The sequence below is a fragment of the Phoenix dactylifera genome, chromosome 8, assembly GCF_051530095.1.
Source record: "Phoenix dactylifera cultivar Ajwa chromosome 8, Ajwa_hap1_PhDact_Kaust_v1.1, whole genome shotgun sequence".
NCBI lineage: Eukaryota > Viridiplantae > Streptophyta > Magnoliopsida > Arecales > Arecaceae > Phoenix > Phoenix dactylifera.
In genome coordinates this window covers 7,559,644-7,582,893 of record NC_143197.1, presented here as the reverse complement: position 1 = coordinate 7,582,893, position 23,250 = coordinate 7,559,644, and the positions used below count along the sequence as shown (strand labels likewise).

At 38.4% G+C, this 23,250-nt stretch overlaps 3 protein-coding genes across 4 annotated transcripts; 1 reads left to right on the top strand and 2 right to left on the bottom strand.

Moving 5' to 3' along the window:
* The first annotated feature begins 1,022 nt into the window (after positions 1-1,022).
* LOC103701134 (cysteine-rich receptor-like protein kinase 2) lies at positions 1,023-5,461 on the top strand. The gene is made up of 7 exons (XM_008783109.6): positions 1,023-1,943; positions 2,627-2,731; positions 2,827-2,966; positions 3,093-3,303; positions 3,407-3,641; positions 4,649-4,802; positions 4,901-5,461. The coding sequence occupies exons 1-7, from the start codon at positions 1,172-1,174 to the stop codon at positions 5,231-5,233; spliced, it is 1,950 nt and encodes a 649-aa protein (XP_008781331.5). The 5' UTR covers positions 1,023-1,171; the 3' UTR covers positions 5,234-5,461.
* A 2,219-nt stretch (positions 5,462-7,680) lies between these two features.
* Positions 7,681-14,143, bottom strand: LOC103700982 (uncharacterized). 2 transcript variants are annotated; one of them, XM_008782898.6, is made up of 8 exons: positions 13,639-14,143; positions 12,215-12,975; positions 11,306-11,975; positions 11,112-11,212; positions 10,928-11,017; positions 10,716-10,843; positions 10,304-10,490; positions 7,681-8,179 (listed from the first exon to the last, which is right to left on the bottom strand). In XM_008782898.6, the coding sequence occupies exons 2-7, from the start codon at positions 12,914-12,916 to the stop codon at positions 10,346-10,348; spliced, it is 1,836 nt and encodes a 611-aa protein (XP_008781120.3). In that variant the 5' UTR covers positions 12,917-12,975; positions 13,639-14,143; the 3' UTR covers positions 7,681-8,179; positions 10,304-10,345. The 2 variants fall into 2 exon arrangements, with proteins under 2 accessions (XP_008781120.3, XP_088558777.1); XM_088702651.2 differs by having other exon boundaries at positions 12,215-13,241; positions 13,639-14,135.
* Positions 14,144-17,212: 3,069 nt separating this feature from the next.
* LOC103701135 (uncharacterized) lies at positions 17,213-17,782 on the bottom strand. The gene has a single exon (XM_008783110.5). It carries the CDS (start codon positions 17,780-17,782, stop codon positions 17,213-17,215), a length of 570 nt encoding a protein of 189 aa, XP_008781332.4.
* Positions 17,783-23,250: the final 5,468 nt, after the last annotated feature.

Sequence of the window (23,250 nt, the reverse complement as noted above, 5' to 3'; positions counted from 1 at the left end):
GTTTTAGAGACCTCCCATTACTTGACAATATGAATTCAAATAATAGTTGCTTTTCTTTTAGATAGAATCAAATAACAAGATCAATGGTTTATTTGATATCCTGATTCATCTAAGTAAAATAATATTTTCAATCCAAATGACCAAGCTAGCTCAGAGAGATTTTTTATTTTGTTGAATGTTTTTTTAAAACTTGTCTCGTAAATAAGTATTGTTATAAGTTTTTGATTGAACCGGCAAGCAAGCTTCATATTTGTCTCTTTGTGCTGGGCCACCCCACTAATGCTATATATTTTTTTTAGTAAATCAGCTATTTATACAGTTTTGGTATAAGCATATCCAGCTGCACCACTAACAAGAACACTAGTGGAAAAGTCTGCTGGTCCATAGAAAATCTTTCAACGAGCAGCAATCCTACATTTAATTACCAAACAGGCCCCCTAACTGTCCTTTCGTGGAACGGTGCTTGAAGTAACGGACAAAAAAAAAAAAACATAACATCAGAACAAAAGATAAGGCTAGAAACGCTGGCGTGCTTCTTTAATTTCTACATGGCGTGGGCTCCACTCTGGATTTGATGTTGGAAAATGCCGGTCTTGGAATCAACTTTTTCGGTGTGGAAAATTTTAAAAAAGAAAATAACTGGCACATGCGATGACGGTTGTTTGGCTACAAAGTCAATGATTCCTAACTACTAGGAATGGTCTTTTTTTTTTAACATTTAAGTTTTAGATAATATTTCTTGTAGGACCTTCTTTCTTTCAAATATTATGTTTCCAAAGTGCACATCCAATTTCTTTGCCAAATAAAAGAAGTTTTTTCATAATTCTTGACAATTCCAGTAGGTGTCATGTTCCAGGGGAGATCTCTCTCTTCCAACGACAAAACTACTAGAAATTACCAACTAATACCCACCCACCCACCCCAACTTCACAGGCAAGCAAGAGTGCATCAAGGGACCTGGAAGAATCTCCTCTTTTAATGGCAGCTGAAAAGTCAAGTACTTCTAGATAACACCAATGGCAAGCCCTCTACCCACCAACTCCCATCATCTCCAACTCCAAGACATTCATTTAACCCCATGAAAAGAAAACTTTAAAGCATACTAGAAAAGATCTCTCCATCCAAACATGGCTGCAGGAACAAACTAAGCTTCCTTCCTCCAACTCCTCAGATGATGGTATTCACCTTGTTTTCATTGATCCAACACCACCACCACCTCCTCCTCCTCCTCCTAATCTCTGGTGCTTTCTTCGCCAAAGCTGATGACTCCCTTCCCATAATTCGCACCATCTGCGGCCGAAACCAGTCGAAAAATCCCGAAGCCTTCGATGTCAACTTTGTGAACACCATGGAGATGGTATTCCAGAATGTTACCAGAGCTGGTTTTGGCACCGCAGTCTCGGGCACCTCCAACATCGTGCATGGCCTTGGCCAGTGCTTCAATTACCTTTCCCCCACTGCTTGTCAGCTCTGCTACGCAGAGAGTAGAGTCAAACTCCCTCACTGTCTCCCTGCCACCACTGCCCGTATCTATCTTGATGGTTGCTTCCTGAGGTATGCAGACTACAACGTATCTAGCGACGCGGTCGACGAGTTCGACGCATTTGTTTGTGGGAATTCATCGGCATCGAATTCCACAGAATTTGAGGACACAGCAATCAGGTTGGTGAGGAGTTTGGCATCAGAAGCATATAGCAGTAAGGAGTACTACAAGGCAGGGAGCTCAGCTGGGTCATCAGGTGTGACGGTCTATGGGATGGCACAGTGTTGGAGGTCTCTGAATGTGAGTGGATGCAGGGATTGTTTGAAGAGTGCAAAAGATAGTGTGGCTCGGTGCTTACCGGCTGCAGATGGGAAGGCCCTGAATGCAGGGTGTTACTTGAGGTACTCGACGGAGCCGTTCTACTTGGCGAAGACAGTGGAAAGTGGTGGCTCTTCTTCTGGTAATTCAATCGAGTCCTGTTATGCTTGCTATATTCTGTTACATGCATTAATTAACTTCTTTTTTTTTTTTTTGGTTTGCCTTATTCAGCTTTTCTGGGGAGTTTTCATTATCAGCAGAATGCTTAATGTTTGATTTATTTGTGTTTTATTGTTTCAATGATGATATTGGTCATATTTTATATCGATTGGATCTAGAGGTAGTTCAGAAAATAAAAAATCGGTTGTCAGATTCATGTTTCATTTATGGAGACCTAGGGTAGCACAGGCAATCACATTGATTTTTGTTCATGGTCAACTTTTCTCCTTTCTTTTGTTAATTTTGGTAGCTTTATTGAGGAGAGAAGATGGCTTAATCAATTCATAAAAACGATGTTCCTCCTGAGTTTTGGATTGTAGTCCATGAGAAGAAGCCTTCTGTTCTAAATTTTCTTCTATTTCCTTATGATTCAGCTGTTCATCATTGATTTTTGCCTTTTGTTTTTGAGAAGATTAGATTAAGTCTAGTCAATTACTCTTTGCAATGTTGAATTCATGGGTCTCTTGTTGCTTTCTTCTGCTACGTTTTAAAGACTGAATGGGAGTCACACTGTGTAATGCCACCTAACTGAAGTATCTGGATAAGTGTGGACAGTTCTTTTTTCTTTTCATAATAATCACTTTGGGTCTTGATTGATTATGGCAGCCCGGCGTCGACTGATCGTTGCCCTCGGATCAATCATTGCTGCATTAGCAGTCATAGGAATAGCTATCCTCTGGATGAAATTAAGGCCCACTGATTCAAATGATGGTAAAAAAATCTAATAGACAATCAAATGTCTAAGTTCAATGGAGACAAGTTTGATACATTGAGAGACTAACTTGCTATTTGGATGCCTGCTGCAGATATAGATGGTTCACAAGAAATTATAAGATCAATTTCATCATCCAATCTTAGTTTCAAATATGAAGATTTGAGAAGAGCAACCGACAACTTCAGTCAGATGAATAAGCTCGGCCAGGGGGGGTTTGGCTCAGTTTACAAGGTAACCGAAAGCCATGTATATTATTCAAGTTGCTTGATTCTACCTTAGTTGCTATATGATACTGTCCATCAGAATTATCCTTAGCATAAGAACAAAAATAGATTGGATTGTTCTCTTCATCACTAGGGAGTTCTACCAGATGGCACGGAAATTGCTGTTAAAAGGCTGTTCTCCGATGCAAGACAATGGATCGATCAGTTCGTCAATGAAGTTAGTCTTATTAACCGAGTTCAGCACAAAAACCTCGCGAAGCTTCTGGGTTGCAGTGTTGAAGGACCCGAAAGCCTTCTGGTTTATGAGTATTTATGCAATACTAGTTTGGATCACTTCTTATTTGGTACAGTATTTTTAATCTTAATGTAATTATTTACTGCAGAGTACCCTGCTTTAGATATAAACAATGAACATGCATGAGTAGCTCTCCTCTGATTTGCTTGCAGACTCATTCAACAAGAACGCATTGGATTGGGAAAGAAGATTCGATATTATCATTGGAACGGCGGAGGGGCTGGCGTATCTCCATACTTCTTGCGAAGTCAGGATTATACACAGAGATATAAAAGCCAGCAACATATTGTTGGATGAAAGCTTTAAGCCCAAAATATCAGATTTTGGACTGGCGAGGTGTTTTGCAGGGGATCAGAGTCATCTCAGCACTGGCCTAGCTGGAACTTTGTAAGTCGAACTTTTTTCCCCTGTTTACTAATGCTATCAAACTTCTTAACAGACATGGAGTTTTTAGCATTCAAATTCAAATTAAAGGAAGTTATAGGCATGGCCTTTATAAGAGATATTTAATGCTTCAAATCACCATCTCTTGTAAACACTGCTTAAATGAATATGTTACAGATGGTTATTCAAACTGATCAAATAAATCTAAGTTGTAGACTTGTCCTCATACGAAAAAAAACAAAAGAGTGATGTCTAAGAAATTAGAGCTAGGAGGTTTTGAGATATCATGCGATCCTCCAAAACTGAGGATAAAGTAGAAGACGAGGAGTTGTGTGGCTCAGGAAGCTGGACCTTAATGGGGAACCAAGCAGGGAAGTACATGAAAATTAGCATGGCATGTTGCAAAATGTATGAGAAAGGTGACGATATGTATAGAAGTTCGATCTGGAAGAGCTATGGCAGAGGATGTAGCCCTTTATAGGAGTAATTGAAAAATAACTCATAAAGAGAAACTACTAAGAGCTACAACCTATATATGAGAAAGGTAACAAAATCAATCTGGAAGAGCTATGGCACGGGATGTAGCTCTTTATAGCAATGATCGAAAAATAACTCATCAAGTGAAACTATTAAGCTCTACTCCTTTGCCTGTTGAACCTTGTATATAGGGAATTCAGCCTGTACACAGAGACAGTCATTTATTTGAGAAACTACCTAACATCTAAGGAGAAAGGTCAACCAAGAAGAAAAAGTTCTTTTTTTTTCTTTTTTCGATGAAAAACTGAGAAGAAAAGTTTGAGTGACAGCCTAAAAAGGTGTTTAGATCCCTAGTTTTCTTGCCAATCCATATCCCTGATTGACTTGTTGATCTATTTGCTCTCTTTACAAGGATAAAGGTTGCATGTTCTTAAACGCTTCTTTTTCTACCAAAAATTATTCTCCAATCATAGAACACTAATGGATCTCAACAAACATTTTCAAAGTGAGAACTGAATCCTTACTGCTTTCAGTGGCTATATGGCTCCTGAATATATCGTCCATGGGCAGCTGACAGAGAAGGCCGACATTTACAGCTATGGTGTACTAGTTCTTGAAATTGTTACAGGCCGAAAGAACCACAGTTCCATAGCAGAATCAGCAGAAGGCCATTCCCTCGTGTCCTTGGTAATTAAATCCCTGTTCCAATATTTATTTGATCAGAAACTTCCATTCCCATGCTCTAACTTGCATTCTTGTGGACAAATTTTTGTGCTTCTTGGTAGATATGGCAAAATTTCAATTCAGAGAGATTAACTGAGCTGCTGGATCCTAATCTTCAAGACCAGTGCTCCGAGGAGCAAGCTATAAAGGTGTTTCATGTGGGTCTTCTATGCACACAAGCTTCTCCTAGTCTCAGGCCACCAATGTGGAAGGTGGTGGAGATGTTGAGAAGTAACTCAAAGGACCTTCCTCTTCCCACACGACCTCCTTTCATTGGCATCAAGGGTGCAAGTTTTAAAAACGAGGGGTCCGAAACTTCCTCTCTCTTAACATCCTCATTGAGGTCCCCCAATTCAGTGAATCAGATGTCAGTGAGTGCTGTGCAAGGGAGATAACATACATCCAGTTATCTTTGAAGAAGAAAGTCACAGCAGTTTTGCTTATAATTTGGATAGAAAATAAATCATCATGCAGTTTCACTGAAGCAATGCGATTCAAAATTTGGCCAAGTTAGAGATTCTTTCATTTGTTTACGGGTTTTGTTATAAATAAGCCATACGGGTTGTTATATTGCATACAACACATATCTTGTCAATATACAAAAAAAATTAGATTACACGTTACACCCCACCTGTTCTCAAAAACTACAGAAGGCCTACATTTCTGCTCAAATTCTTGTGACAACTTCCAATATTCCAAGAAGACTTATGGTTGGTACTGCTTCTGCTAACACCAGATGAGTTTAGGCTAATTAGCAGGTACTGAAAGGTAATCAGATTCATGGTTGGTACTGCTTCTGCTAATGCCAGATGAGTTTAGGGTAATTAGCAGGAACTGAAACGAAGAAGGAACAATAGCAACAGAATTTCCACCCAACTGCAGCATAGCACTGGCATGAAAGCAGTGGCTATACTGATCGGGCTCTCATGGTTAACCTATGCTGAAATTGTACTAGTGCCGACATCTGTGCTGAAAATATTCGATTCTTCTGAAAAGTCCATTGGCAATCAGTTGTAACCCTATCATGCTCCCTCTGAATTTGAGTCTACTATCTAGAATCATGATTCACCTCAACGAACCGCTCAGAGATGTGCTAACGTATGAATGTAGTCAAACAATCAAATCGTTGTTTTAAAGTAGGTCTTACAACTTGTTTAAATTCAACAATCACTAAATAATTAGACTCTGTGCTAGGCTCTGTCAGCATAGTTATGTGATTACTGGTCTCATATTTTCCTTGTAGATCTTCAGGTAGGTGCTCCACCACTTTGATAGTCGCCTAAGACAGCTAAACTGATGTTGGCTATCATTGAATTCCAACAGTAACAATGACACTTTATATCAAGATCTCATCATAAACAACCTAGGTCAATATGGTCGGTTCCAGCTCCTGTCCTTAAATAACTTAGAAATTAAAGCAGAATAATTGACTGAAAATAATGGACTGGAGCCCATGGAATCAGAGGATCAGATGTCAAAACCCGTACAGAGCAAATCGCTGCATGTATCTTTGAAAACCACTTAATTCCTTTGCAGATTTTAGCAGTGGAGCTGCTAGAAGCATGTCCATAAACAAGTTATGAACCTTCTACAGTAAGATACCAACAGGTTGGTTAGGGTTGAGTTAAAGCCCGACCTAAACTTGATCATAACTCGACCCAAACCCAATCTAAACTGATCTAATCAGTAAAATATATAAACTATGGTTATATTTCATATAAAATGCTTTAGCTATATCTTCAACCTTGTTAAGTTGTATAATTGCTAAATTCACCCCAACAGGATCAACCAACAGAGTACCGACTTAACAAAAATGCCCAAAATTCTTCCCCCATCTCCCGTTACCCATACAACTTGACCTAACCTGATTAATCCAACACAACCCAAGCCAACCCAACATAACCCAAACCTAGTTTACGAAGAAGAGTTTGGGTTGGCTCAGATTGGAGAAATCCCAAGGTCATATTCGGTCGGTTTACGGGTTAGGAATAGCCCTCAACTCAACCCAACCCGCCCAAGTTGCCGACCTAGATGTTCCCATGCAGCTCAGCATCTGCAACTTGAATAGCTTCTTCTCAAATATGTCTAAAGTTTTCCTCAGTGAAAACCAACTGCCTGTACAATGTGAATATTAGCTGAGAACACATACATGCAACATGTACCACAGAATGCCTGCCCGCAGCATCCACGCAATGTTTGTTTTGACCCAAAAAGTACTCTGCCAATGAGTCTAGCATGTGCCTCTATCCTGGAATTTTCCAGCATTTCAAGGGAACGCATGCTGTTCGCAAAATTCTGAAGCCATGCAAATCATCCATGAAAGTATTGCTTGTGTGCATCTTAAATAATTGCAACATGATAATGCATAGCACAAAACCACAAATTTTCTTGCTCCAAAAGTAATTTCAGTTCAAATTGATTATTTTACATAATGATCTTGTTATCGATTGATTTCATCATTGCCATTCCACATAAAATATACAGTTTTGCATTGAAAGAATCGTAGTTACAAATTCGGTATTCAAGACTATAATCAAGGACACAGATTGGGTCTTTCCCAAAATTAGGGAGAAGAACTAGAAACAGTAAAAACAGAAACTTGAGCATAAGAATAACAGAAACAACTTGACCAGTATCTCGGAATTGAAAATAGAAAAAGAAAAGTTGTTAATAATCATAAAATATTCAGAAAAATCTAGTCTTTTGAAGGTCACAAACATGTTTAAAAGAATCAGTGCTAATTTACATAAGAAATCAAGTAAAGAACTTTTACGGATGCGCTAAAACAGTTTGCTTTCATTCAGTAATCAAAAAAATTTCAACAACTGGCATAACCAATGAATTGTTGGAAATGATTCACTACCGTCAATCAAATTTAAAGAACTGCCAAGAACGAACGCGCAACTTCTTTGAGTAGATGGAATTTACAAATTTGACATATCTGCTAAACATCATTATTCGTTGAGCGGTTCAAGCTGTCTAGAAAACCAACAGCATGGATACAACTAGCAAAAGCAAGGGATGCCACCTCTTCAGGATGAGGACAGGCCCTTCCTCCAGGCGTTGTTTGTGGCTGGGTGCAATGACCAAAGGAATCTATAAATAGCCACTAAATATTAATCCTGCAGGACATTGAATATTCTTGGAGGAAACCCCTCTTAGCCCATTGATCACAATCTCCACAGTAGTTGTAGAATCACAATAGGATTACGCATATATATTAACAGGCTCCAGCAAGTTCTTCCTCCATTTCAACTGCTGAATGATGATCCTCGTCAAATTGCATTATTTCTAAAGGATGAAATCAGAAGCATGGCCTGAATTCTCTAGCAAACAGGTATCTGCCAAACCAAACCAAGTGTGATTGGCCTATGTAAGTGATGTGTAGTCAAAATTTTGGGAATAATATTAACTGGCACTGTAGATTGTAAATGAATAATTATTGCAAGAGCTAATTCCACAACTAAATTTAGCATCACTTAGACCCTTTGGGTTGTCAGCAGGCAAAACAAAGGTTCGATCGGGGTCTGCCCACTGCCAGCCCAGGGCACAAATAAACCTGCCAACATACACGAACTAGCCAAGACATTTAAAATAAAGATTAAATGTGATCCAAGTCTAAACCATGATTGGATTTTTGATGGACCTGGAAATTCCTAAGCCTGACATAATCGTTCATAATAAACTTTTACTCAGTGGCAGGTAAGAAACAATTTTTAACATGTCACATAGAAGTGGGTTTTAGAAATAATTTTCCACAGATATTTTCAAGATTGAACAGGACACAGGTAAATAATACCATCTACCAGACAACATACATATGTAAGTTCATGGAAATTGACGAATACCATTTTTTGCTTTAAAAAATAATCATTCAAAAATCTCCACTCACAAGCTTTTACCTGAACACATCATGCAACTCGGGTTTTCTGGTAACCAAATTCTAAAATTATCAGTTGAAGATATACTTGAAATGGAGTTCTATCAAAATATCCCATCACATAACTTAAAACAATCAAACGAGTTCAATAATATTAGCTTCTGCAATGACAACTTAGCCTGCAAAGCTCAGAAACTAAATTTTCCCATGGTTTTCTTAGAATGTGAATTGAAGCATGGCCTGATATGCTTTGATGTAGATTCTTTCAAGAATAAATAGAACAATGGAAGGTCCATTATTTTCAACATAGGACAAAAAAATCATTTGTTTAACATCATGTAATGTCTTAGAGACCCATCAGTTGCTCATAGAAATTGAGGGACCACAATTAATTCTATTATTGGTCAAAAATTAAGGTTTACAGTAACAAATAATACAACTTGAAGCAATAAATGAATGGGTACTATGAAGCTTGCACTGATAATCCACCATTAGCCAAACACCATTGTGCATGTTGGGTTGGTTGACAACTCAAACACACAAATAGTCAGTGTATTCTCAAAGAAAATTATAGAAACATGCAACCACAGCTGTGACTCAATTCAATCTAATATTGCCCTATACACTGTTTATAACAGCAAACCGAAGTGCAAGTTTGATAAATTATCTACTTCTAATAAATGTTCCGAGGATTGAATGAATAAACTGGATGAAGTTTTTGCCCCTAACCTAGTAAGATGGGTGAGATAACTATACACGTTCTCTCTTTTAAACAAGATTGGAGGACTGATATGTAAGAATTACAAAGGTGAAACCAAGTCTTAATACACCTGTAACTAAGAAAGCAGTGATAACAATTTCACTTAGCAATTAGCACATAATGAATTGCAGTATTACACTTTTATTTGCTTAACAATTTCACTCAATTTCACTTAATTTCACTTAACAATTATCTTATAACATATCAGGCTGATGCTGGAATCAAATTTATTTGCTTTCAAATTTATAAGTGGCATGCGATAACAATAGCATGAACCTGATATACAAAAATGACAACCCTGATCAAAGCAATAACTGAAAAAAGAAAGTTCTACAACCATTTTTTATGATCTTTAACCCTACAAAAGACAAGGTATGATCAATATAACTGAAATTGATGCTCCATAAGCCTATTCCTCTATGTAGATTCCAACAAGACACATAACACTAATTGCACAAATATTAACAAAAGGAGATGACCATGGATTGGAGTAGGAGTTGTTTCCTACACAACCTTCAACTTAGTAAATCGATAAAATGAATAAATTTGATTATCACTTGCACCACCAGTCAAACATCATGGAGACAAATAGAGCAAAATGATAGCACATGTTCATTTGACTCAATAAGATAAGGTAGTAGGGTGCAAAATTAGCACCACTTGTTCATTTTCATAAGGCCAAAGTTATATACACACACCTCTATCTCTATGTTTGATTAGATACATTGATAATTCATCCAACTTAATACACTTAAAATAATAATATAAATGACATTCTTCCACCAACATTGGATTATACAACCATCAGTGTAACAGCAGGATTACCTGCTTCTGCGTAGACCAGAAAATGGATGAATGAAGCAGGCATCAACATGTTGATACAGACTGAGCAAGTTCTTTCACTGCTTTGTAGCATTGTAGACTGCACAGTGGAAGATTTGATTTGGAATCTCGGTATTTATACGCATTTGTACATGATGGGCCAGCACATTTCTCTCGTGGGGGTGGATAACTGAGTCCAGAGCAATGCACCAAGAAAATAATTAGCTAACAACTACATGTCTCAACGAATAACCATGGTAGAATATGACTGAAGGCATTAATAAAATTATCACTTCCTGTACATGGATGACTAGCAACATAGTAGACTGATAAATAGAAGTATGCAAATTTAAATCAGAAAATTGGCACAAGATGAAACAAGATTTAGAGGCTTCAGCAGAAGATCAGTCCTAACCTGCATTGCTTGGAGCTGAATATACTTGGGAGACCTACATCATCAGCAAATGTAACCACCGTGCCAGTTGGTCCCATAACCCATCTGACAGTGTTTGGTGCTAATATTAAAGATTCAGCAGCCCTCTTCTGAGTAAAGCAACAGGGTTAAGGGGTAAGTATAGGCGAATGAATAAACTGGCAGCAAATTGAGAGCACTAGTACAGTATTTACCTGTGCCATTTCATCACGCTCCTTACGAATCTTCTCTTCTTTTTTCTTCCTGTTGGAATCCAGGCCCAGTATTTTCCTTATTGCCTCAGCCTGTAATATTAAAAGTAATGAGGTCACTTCCATACAAAAGGATGCAAGCTCATAAATAGCAAGAAACTCTTAAAACAGGAAACAACAAATGAACCTCGGATTCCCTAGCTGCCTTCTCAACTTGCATTCTACGCCTCTGAGCAGCCTCAGCTTTCCTTGCCTGCAGCTCCACTTCCGAGAGCTTCTCTTTTTGTTCTGTAATCATAATGTAGATGTAGACACAATATCATCTCCAACATCGAAATTTTTGTTGATAAATAAATTGCAGATTATGAACCAAGTCCTTACTTCTTGGAGGTGCAGGAGGTAGCCCATTTGGAAACTCAATCAAACTCTCGCGAGCACCTTTGCCTGATTGAAGGGCTCGCTGACGAGTCGTAAGAGGTTCAGATCTGGCATCTGTTGATGAATCTACAGGTTCCTTCTTGCATTTCTTGCTCTTGGCATCTGGCCCATCATCGGAACCAGGTTCTTCCTCTTCAGCATAATCTGTGTCATCAGATTCCCTCGACTTTCTTTTGCTATCCTTATTTGATCGTGACAAACCAAAGTCCTCGTCTGCATCATATGAGCTTTTCCTACTTTTAGTTACCTTAGAAACCTTCTTTTTCTTGACACTGCCCTCTCCATCATCTTCCTGCTCACCACTGTAATCTGAGCTGGACTTACAGGTTTTGAGTCTCCCGAGATAGCGTAGCTCATCATCTTCAATACCATCATCAAACTCGCCATCTAACACCCGTCGCTTGGGCACCCTCTTACTTTTACGAACAGACTCGGAGAAGGGTATACGATGTGGTGTATCTGTTTGCTTTCCAGACAGGCTTTCTTCTCCTGTTTTGGCCCGTGGATTATCCTTTGCCCCATGAGAAAAGCTGCCTCCACCAAAATCCTTCTGTGGAGCTCCTTGCAATCCATTTTGATTCTCAGGTGGAGGATAGTCGTCGTCTGAAGTATCCTGCAGAAGAAAAAGAAACCATGTTGATGTTATACATAAGGCATTATCTTTAAGTAAGTGGAAACCAACCAGTTCAAGATATCTGTGCTATTGCTTTAAGCAGGAACAGGAGTATATTCTTCCAGTCAACTTAACATCAGAATGCTGCTCAAAATAAAGTTGAATACACTTCTGATTCATCTTCTTAAACCAAAACTATCCTAACCAAAATTATTCAACAGAATAAATCAGTGTGGTACCTGAAGAATCAGCTTCTGTCGATGCCGAGAAGCATCTGAAGAACGTGAAGGCTTTGCAGTTGATGAACCATTCTTCTCGTTCACCGAATTTGATTTTGCATGAATGGTGCGGGTGACTCCACCAACCTTGAGCTTGACTTTTTTCAGTTTGCTGTCAGCTGATCTGTCAGGAGTTCCAACAGATCCATGCACATTATTTCCATCAGCACTCTTGCCAGCATAGCTATCAGGGGACCTTGATGGAATTTCCAAGTTCTCTTTAACCTTGCTCGCACCCTTCCAGTTAGCTGGAGCAAGGGCACCTTCGCTGCATCGCTTCGGCTCAGACCCAGTTCTCCTGTGATCGGTATTTCCGGACAGCCCACCTCTCGAACTACTATCTCTATAGAACCCTTCAAGATCTCCAAATTTCTTATCATCTTTCTTTAACTCTTTTGAGGCAGCCAAGCCTTCAATCTTATTAATTGATGCAATCTTTGGGGCAGAGCTGTTCAGGTTAAATTCTTTCCTCCGGAAAGAGACATCATGGCCACCACTATCATCAGGAGAGAGCTTCCTAGCATTATCTGAAGAAGGTGTGGATGAGGGAGGTGAGGCATCACGACCCTCCAATATGAATTGTGACTCTGGCCGAGGCCGCCTTGCCGTTGCACTCCTCCGTTTCCTTGCAAAAGCATTTCCCGAAACCCCAAATCCTTCCATTGAGAGGATTTCAACTTCACAATCGCAATCAAAATATCAACACTTACTCCCACTCTTGACTGTAAATTGAAGAAAATTCCAACAAAAACAACTAATCAACAAGTGTAATAAAAAACAGAGAATGCAGTAAAGACACAAGTACCAAGAGCCACATATACAGCAATTGCTTCCCCACAATAAATGTTGATTAAAAAACGAAAAGGGTTTCCTAGTGCACGGGGCTCCCATCAGTATGAGGTTTAGGGAGGGTCAGGCTGAGGCTGAGGCTGTTTTCATGTTTCGAACGCATGACACCCAGCTTACACGAAGGCCCACCAAATAAAGGCTGACAAAAAATAAAGAAAAAAATGAAGAACTCATGGAAATCGAAAGTGAAACCCCAAAACCAATAGAACTTAGAAATCCACCGGAATATGGAGGGGGAAATCTAAATTTTCAGGCTCACAACCACAGATATTGAGAAAAACTACGTCAAGAACTCATAAAAATCGAAACCTTTTGCTAAATCCAGGTAAAATCAACATCTCCAGAAGAAAACCCCGTCAAATCTCATAACATACGCATCACAATCCAACAGAGACGAACACAATTCAGATCAAAAGAACCAAATATCAAGAAACTCTGATCGAAAAACAAAACCAAAAACAATCGAATCAAGAAACGATCATCTAAGAACAAGAATCCCAATGAAATCAAGAAAACCTCTCACCCAGAAACCTTACCTCGGCGGCGCGACCAAAAACTTCAGGTCACCTTCTCTCCAGCGGCGCGACAACAGAACGGGGAGGAGAGAGATAAAGCCGACGGCTTTGGAAGCAAAAGTTAACAGGAACGCTGGAGTCAAGGGGGATTTTCTTCTGGAGCAACGTCTCTGGCCTCGAAGGAGCGGAATTGGGATAAAAACGATCAACTAGGGTTATGGTTAGCGTCAAAGGGAGATTGCTCGCGTCTCCTCCTCTGCCTTGGATCGAGAAAGGCGGCGATGGTGATGGTGATGATGGGGGCGATGATGATTGGTAAATTCGGCCATGTCCTTTGTTATTCCCACCCCAACCCCAATCCAAACCTACTGCGGACGTTGTGGAGTTGGAGTCGTCGTACGCCCCCATCTCGACCTTTCCTTTCCTTCTTTGGACCCTCTCTCTCTCTCTCCCCTCTCGCTCCTCTCTTCTCTTCTCTCCTCGCATACAAAACCAGATGGTGTTTTTTTCCCTTTTCTATGGGAGTAGTCGTAGGCTAAGGTTAGTATACCTTTTATTTTTTGGTAACTGTAGGTTAGTATTCTTAAACGGGAGTTTAATTATCTGTTAACAAGTTTCATTTGAAGTTGGCGAAATTTGACGACTTTCTATGGTTTTATATTCTTCTTCCTCGCAATTAAAGAATCGAAAGAGTTTGCACGGCGTGGCAAGCAAGGAGTTTAGTGGGACATGGAAGAGGAAAAGGAGCCCTTAGATCTAGCAAAAAAGTTAATCATTATTTGCCCAAAAAATAATTATGAGTTATTTGAGTTGCTTTTAAGTTTCCTATAGGTTCATGACATTTACTGTAAATTCAAAAATAAAGGATCATGATATTACACAGGACCAGGACCGGGTCTACTTAATAATTAAATCAAAATTTATGTTTCTTCTCTTTCCCTCCCCCTTCCTTTCTTCACCTATCTTCCTCTTCTTCTTCTTTCTCCGCAACGAAGCTAAGGGAAATCCAGAGGTAGTGGCGGTGGAGGAGATTTTCATTAGAGGCTCGATGAACCTGTTGCGGTGAAGCTACAATCTTCCTGTCCTTCCTATAGTCTCTCCCGATCCTACCACCATAATTTCTTCTTGTAATGAGATTGCTAAATTGTTGGCAAGCATGACCTAGAAAGAACCACAAGCGGTAAGGACTCGTCTCTATCCAATAGGGGGATCGAGGAAGGCTCCACCTTGGACTAGGACCGCAAAGAGAGGGAGGAATCGAAGGGAGGGAGAAGGCAAAGATATAGATTTGAGTGGTCATAGAGAAATTTGATCAAGTGGGCAAATTTTATATGTAAAAATTGATGCTATAGGATATTTGTTTTATGGAGACGAAAATTTTCTTTTGCCACATGTTACAACTTGATTAGTGCAACTCATGAGAAAGAAGCACAACACTAATAATGAAAGGTAAGCGCTTGTGCTTAATAGAATCTATCTCGTTTGTCTCTCAATCAATTAGATATTCGATAAAGAAGAAGAATTTCCGTGCTCCGCTATCTTTTGTTAGTTTAAAGAGTTGGAGTTCCAGTATTTTAGAGAGCTGTCCTAAATTGTAAATTTTTCTATGTTAGATGGAGATGATGTCAAAGCACTAAAAGCAAAATTCTATTTTTTTTGCAATCAATATCTTACTAATTTTCGGCGGTGAAGCAGTTCTTCCGATCGAGGTATAAATTTCCTCGCTATGGGATGAAAATTGGCTTTGCTTTGTCCGCACAAAAAAAAACCCTCAAATGGTCCAAAAATATGCAATGGAACTTTCAAATTTGAGGGAACCACGAAGAAATTATTTTTTTTAGCTAACAATATGCTCCAAATGGAGTAGCAACAAGCAACGTGAGTCGTATATCAGCCTCTCCTCAGGATGGCTCGACAAGGTCATCATTCTATATAGTTCGAAGGTGTTAGGTTTAGAGGATAGGGTTGACCTCCCTGGAGTTGACCCCTGTGCGTCCTCGTGGATCTAAAAAGAATGACTACAAAATAGGAAACGAGATTCTTGGATAATCGCACCCATTAGATCTCACTTTATATGACCAAGGAAGCTCCGACAACAATATTTTTTTTTATTGGTAGCCCATAATGTTGGTACTTGGACCAGATACCTTGGATTGTTTTATTCTACATGTCCTGAATCCATTTTGGAGGAGCATTTTGGTCGGTTAGTTTGCCCACCTCATATAGCCGCACATTTTATAAAATATTTTTTATCACTAGCTCAGCTTGTGCCTAGCCTTACCAAGCCCTCCATCTCCCTTTTTATTCTCCCTCTCCTTCAACCTCTCTTGTCTCACTCTCTCAACTTCCTCTCTAGCTTATCGCCCTAAACGCATCTCTCTATCTCGATCAATCTCCCCTTAGCTCCGTCTTCTGGTTTTACTGCTGATTACCAACGGGATAGATTACCCCCAAATTATATTTACATCCCATAATATGGAAAACTTATGTTTACTCTTCAAAATTTATTTTTATTCAATATTTTAATTCATAATTTAACAGAATGTTAGTCAAACTGCTAACTTTTAATGAGACCCTAATATCAAATTAGAAAAAAATTTTAAAAAATGACCAAAATAATCTTAGGTGATACAGCAACCACTTAAGAATATAAAAAAATGTATGTATCCTCCTCCTCATTTTGGGACAATTTTGACTTTTCACATGAGGTAAATGGATTCACTGACATTGTTAATTTAACCAGCTGTAGATGTAGATTTTACAAACTATTGGATGTAAGTGTATAAACGTAAACCTCAGGGGGGTTTTGTAATATACTCTATGTTATATAACTAATTAGTTCTGGGCCGGGCTTGAGCTTGGTTTATGGAAATCTAAGCTCGACTCGTTCAATGGTCGAGCTTGAATTTTCAGCTCGGCCTGGGCCGGCTCGCCAAACTTAAAAACCAGGCTTGGGTGGCTGCCCGACTTTTGAACAATCTAGGATAGATTAAACTACTGAATGAATCAATTATGGCGTTTGAATATTGATCAAATTATAATACTTACCATAGATATGGTATCAATTATGACCACTGGATTTTGTCCAAATTATGATACTTTGCCATGCATACTTGGACCTTCTAGGAGCTATAGGTGGTCACCATGAGAGCAATCAGAACTATTCATTCTACAGCAGTAAGGAAACTATTAAAAATTATCTTGCATTAGATTATAACATAAGGCTAATAAAACATGGTAAATTCACTGCATTGTTCATGATAATCCGATCAACGCAGTGTCATTTGGAGAATCATAAGGCTAATAAAAATTATCGATACTTATACATATATATGGACTTATATATTGATTGATGCAGGAGAAAACTTATGGTTATGGGACGTAATTGCCTTCCCATAATCCGAGAACACCCATAACCATTGCAATTTAAGCAAAGGAGCTGGAAACCCACCCATGATCCACTTCTTCAACTCAATCCTATAAACTCCAACCATTTCCTTCCATCTCTTTAATCACACACACACACACACATATATAGTGTGGAAGAATTAAAGCACACAGATAGAAACCGGTTCCCTGGCCACCTTTCTCTTCTTTATAAGGACAAATTGCCCATGGCGATGCTGTTGCTCGTCATCTTCATCAGCCGCTCATCCTCCTTCAACAGCGGGTTGGGATTCCCTTTGAAGGCTCCGTCGCAAGCCTTGAGTATCGAGATCACCGAGTTGAGCTTGGCCTCGAACGCCCCCCTGTCGCGTGTCACGAATCCCACCATCGCTGTGCTCAAGCTATCGAGAGCTTCGCTATACAAACTGACGCACTCGTTGATGCTGACCCGCGCCGCGTCGCTAACCTTCTGGCTTTTGGACATGGCGACGGCCTTCTCTTGGACGAATCTGATGCGGTTTTTAAGCGCGTAGGCCATGACATTGAACATGTTGGTGGCGTCGATGGACGGGAACTCATGGGTGTAGTAGCGGGCGGAGTTGATGCATACTTTGGGGTGGTCGGCCTTGTTGCAGAAGGGGATGACTTGTGGGTCGACAGGGGGAAGAGGCTTGCGAGGGGGAAGGGGGCGGAGATCGAGGACGCTGGCGGTGGAGGCAAGGGGAAGAAGGGAAGAAGAGATGGCAAGGAGGAGGAGGAGGGTGTTTCCTGGCCTCATGGTTGCCGATAGAGGGTAAGTGAGGCCAGATGAGGAAGGGAAGGAAGTGGGAAGAGTGGGGAGAGGGGAGGATATAAGAAGGGAGAGAAGAGAAAGGAGGACATGAGAGGTGGAGGGAGTTTTGGATGGCGAAGTAGTTGGAAGGCCTCATGTTTGAAACTATATTAATGCCCGCGCTGCTCTCTACTGCTACAAATAAATGCACTCTCCGACATGTAACAACCATTCATCTTTTGCACCTTAAATTTTGGGTTTGAACAATTCTTCATATTAAGGTTGGATGATGAAATTAAGGAAGCAATGGCAAATGTAACATCAACTATAAACTATTAGGAACATATTAGAGCAGAAGGTCCTTGATAATTTTGGTGTATAGATTAATCACTCTTCGTAGATGCATGGATAGTCATTGATTAATTAATTACATTAGTTAGCAAGCATAGACAATGCTTCTAGTCATAATACATTGAAAAAAAATAAGGATCTAGTCTTATTTATAAATTGTTTTACCATAACGCGAATAATATCTCTAAGAAAGGATGGAGGAGCGGTAGATAGAGCCTCATGTAATACACGAAACAATTGGATTTTGAGAAAGGAGCTATAATAGACTCGTACGGATGTTAGGTGTAGCTAAATTTGTGGTTAAACCGATTCCAAGTGTCCAACACAATTTTTGTTATTCAAGAAGATTAGAAAGTAATATAAGGAGAAAAAACAGAAAGGCTCGTTAATGCATCTTCTTCAACATATAGATATAAGTTCCATTGTTATTGAATGCAAATTTGTTATGAAAATTCATCTATGAGTTGCAACGGCAAGATGTTTTCAGAAACCTTATAGCAACATAATTGATCCAAACAAAATAGAGAATAAAAAAAACTCAAAGAATGTTAAAACTAAAAGAATTAAGATATTAAAATGATTGACCATCGCACTCATATAAGAGGCAAAATTGCTTTATTTAGGAATAATAATATATTATTTAGGCAACTTTTTACTGAATGGTTCTATCTTGTTATCATTATTTTTGGATATTTGGGTAACTTTCTACTACATCATGCTTCTGTTTTATCTCTCATGCATTATTTTTTACTGTCTGACTCTTTAGGTTGTACTCACACATGTTGTATGTGAACTGCCGATGTACTCCAAAAAAAAAAAAGCATTACAGCAGATTATCGAATCTCAAAATAAAAATTTTTGGACAATTTTACTCTGTATCTTCTCCTTCGTTTCGTGGCTGGCTTCTTTGATCTTACTTTATCTACTAATTTAATTCAAAAAACTACTTCCTTAATGCCCTTCTTGGTGAGAGGCTGAACAATCAAAAATTAATTTGACAAGCAAGATGGATCCCACTGAGTCATCTGAAACATTTTAGAATTAATATATTTCACCAAAAAAGTTGCCTTGCCTTCGTTTAATTTATCAGAGTTTTTTACTTTTAGATCTCGTCCTGCTGTGTTTGTCCTCAGGCAAGACCTTTTGAGCCAACAATTCTTATTCATGTTGTGTCTGTTCCTGACAAAAATAAACACAATTCCTTTTATACTCCGAATGAAATGCTTTTGGTTTTTCTGCTCCATCTTTTTATTTAAGATTTGTTGCATGGGACTGTTTGCAAGCAGCGAGACACCGCAATCCACATGTAGTCATGTCAGATGTGATTGATGGGGCCCAATCAGCGGTCATGATTGTTCCCTGCTACTGCGACAAGACCTACAGATTTATTATTTAATCAGTTGTAACATCGACTCTCGAGAAGGATAAAATAAAATATAAATGAAAGAGCTTCCGGTTATATATATACACACACGTACTTGGTGGTAATGCACGGGGTTCAAGTAAAGCCAACAATATATAAAACTTTGACCCATACGTGATGTGGCCGACTATCAGATCAAAATCTCTCAAATCATACCCATTTAACTTAGTCCATCAATATTATAGTTCTTATAAATTAATTTTTAAAATAGTTAAATAATTAATATTAAAAAAAGACAACCATATTGAAGATTTTTTAAGATCACAGTTCTATCCCAACTTATCTAACATCATAACTCAACAAAATTTAAATTATTTTGATCCAAATAGAACGTTGCGACTTTGTTCCGCACACGATTCATTTAAAATTTTGATTTAGAAATCTAACCAATAACCTATTCTAACAGAAAAACTCTTAGCCAAACCCAGCCGAAATAGAGTAGAATTTGATTGAGTCAATTTTTGTCATTTCTATCAATTAATTTCGTAGCCTCTTCATAACGATTGCTAATAAAAGAATGCAATTTAAATTTATTTCATAACAGACATGGTGTTCTATTGTAGGAGCATGCCATACGACATCGAGATCAGTGTTCGCAACATTATGTCAATAAAATTTTTCATGACTTATTCAGTCCTTCCATGGAATGCTTAGAAAGTGTCTCATATTCCATACACCAACTCTATAATCTTGGATATCAAAATTGCCCTTTCATGGCAATAAAGTAGTCCTATTTGTGTGTAGAGCCAACTTGACCCATTGGATAATATTGCTTGATGAAGGCTCGAGTAGCATGTGCCAAAGATAAGTTAACTTGGCCAATGGTTGACCTAGTTGCACACAAGGAACACCACTACTTAAAAGAAGCGCATTAATTGATCTAATTATTAACCAGAGGTCACGGTCCAATTCGTTGGGGTGGCTATTTTGTGTTCTCTTGGTCTCTTTTTTATTTTCATGATGGGATCAAGAGGAGTGCCCAAGCCACCAATTTATGTCAAATCCAATAATCTTTATCGTCTCATTGACATGCAAGGCTTATTTAAGTTTGTACCCAATTGCTAGAGGGATGTGGTTTAGCTCGTAAGTTCTCACATTATGGTGAGATGACACATTCCAGTCCCATGAGCTGCATCCGCCGTGATTTGCATGCAACATGAATTAATCTGATTCTAATCCATGGCATGGAGAGATTTAAGCTGCCCTTGTAATATAGTCAGCTGTGGAAGGATTTTGTTGCCACTAGAATCCAAGGTCAATGAAGATCAATATTGTCCCAAGATACAATTGAGATCGGTTCTGCTATGAGGTGCAAAAACTTACGTCGTGAGTGGTCGGTGAATCTACCAGTAGTACCTTGAGGGTATAAAGCCAACTTGAAATAAAATTTATTTGTTGAAAAATTTCCTGCAAAGGATCCTCCGACGATCAGATTTTCTAAATATTGGTTAAGATAGAAAATAACTTTTCTATAGGTCTCATAACTTCTCCTATATATAAGACAGGGTCAATATTTGTTACTGATCTATTACCAAAATTGGCGAGGTGTGTAATAACTAAAATTGGCGAGGTGTGTAATATTTGTTACTGATCTCTCAACAAAAGATTTCTAAAAAAACTCAAAGAATGTTGAAACTAAAAGAATTAAGATATTAAAATGATTGACCATCGCACTCATATAAGAGGCAAAATTGCTTTATTTAGGAATAATAATATATTATTTAGGCAACTTTTTACTGAATGGTTCTATCTTGTTATCATTATTTTTGGATATTTGGGTAACTTTCTACTACATCATGCTTCTGTTTTATCTCTCATGCATTATTTTTTACTGTCTGACTCTTTAGGTTGTACTCACACATGTTGTATGTGAACTGCCGATGTACTCCAAAACAAAAAGCATTACAGCAGATTATCGAATCTCAAAATAAAAATTTTTGGACAATTTTACTCTGTATCTTCTCCTTCGTTTCGTGGCTGGCTTCTTTGATCTTACTTTATCTACTAATTTAATTCAAAAAACTACTTCCTTAATGCCCTTCTTGGTGAGAGGCTGAACAATCAAAAATTAATTTGACAAGCAAGATGGATCCCACTGAGTCATCTGAAACATTTTAGAATTAATATATTTCACCAAAAAAGTTGCCTTGCCTTCGTTTAATTTATCAGAGTTTTTTACTTTTAGATCTCGTCCTGCTGTGTTTGTCCTCAGGCAAGACCTTTTGAGCCAACAATTCTTATTCATGTTGTGTCTGTTCCTGACAAAAATAAACACAATTCCTTTTATACTCCCAATGAAATGCTTTTGGTTTTTCTGCTCCATCTTTTTATTTAAGATTTGTTGCATGGGACTGTTTGCAAGCAGCGAGACACCGCAATCCACATGTAGTCATGTCAGATGTGATTGATGGGGCCCAATCAGCGGTCATGATTGTTCCCTGCTACTGCGACAAGACCTACAGATTTATTATTTAATCAGTTGTAACATCGACTCTCGAGAAGGATAAAATAAAATATAAATGAAAGAGCTTCCGGTTATATATACACACACACGTACTTGGTGGTAATGCACGGGGTTCAAGTAAAGCCAACAATATATAAAACTTTGACCCATACGTGATGTGGCCGACTATCAGATCAAAATCTCTCAAATCATACCCATTTAACTTAGTCCATCAATATTATAGTTCTTATAAAATAATTTTTAAAATAGTTAAATAATTAATATTAAAAAAAGACAACCATATTGAAGATTTTTTAAGATCACAGTTCTATCCCAACTTATCTAACATCATAACTCAACAAAATTTAAATTATTTTGATCCAAATAGAACGTTGCGACTTTGTTCCGCACACGATTCATTTAAAATTTTGATTTAAAAATCTAACCAATATCCTATTCTAACAGAAAAACTCTTAACCAAATCCGGCCGAAATAAAGTAGAATTTGATCGAGTCAATTTTTGTTATATCTATCAATTAATTTCGTAGCCTCTTCATAACGATTGCTAATAAAAGAATGCAATTTAAATTTATTTCATAACAGACATGGTGTTCTATTGTAGGAGCATGCCATACGACATCGAGATCAGTGTTCGCAACATTATGTCAATAAGATTTTTCATGACTTATTCAGTCCTTCCATGGAATGCTTAGAAAGTGTCTCATGTTCCATACACCAACTCTATAATCTTGTATATCAAAATTGCCCTTTCATGGCAATAAAGTAGTCCTATTTGTGTGTAGAGCCAACTTGACCCATTGGATAATATTGCTTGATGAAGGCTCGAGTAGCATGTGCCAAAGATAAATTAACTTGGCCAATGGTTGACCTAGTTGCACACAAGGAACACCACTACTTAAAAGAAGCGCATTAATTGATCTAATTATTAACCAGAGGTCACGGTCCAATTCGTTGGGGTGGCTATTTTGTGTTCTCTTGGTCTCTTTTTTATTTTCATGATGGGATCAAGAGGAGTGCCCAAGCCACCAATTTATGTCAAATCCAATAATCTTTATCGTCTCATTGACATGCAAGGCTTATTTAAGTTTGTACCCAATTGCTAGAGGGATGTGGTTTAGCTCGTAAGTTCTCACATTATGGTGAGATGACACATTCCAGTCCCATGAGCTGCATCCGCCGTGATTTGCATGCAACATGAATTAATCTGATTCTAATCCATGGCATGGAGAGATTTAA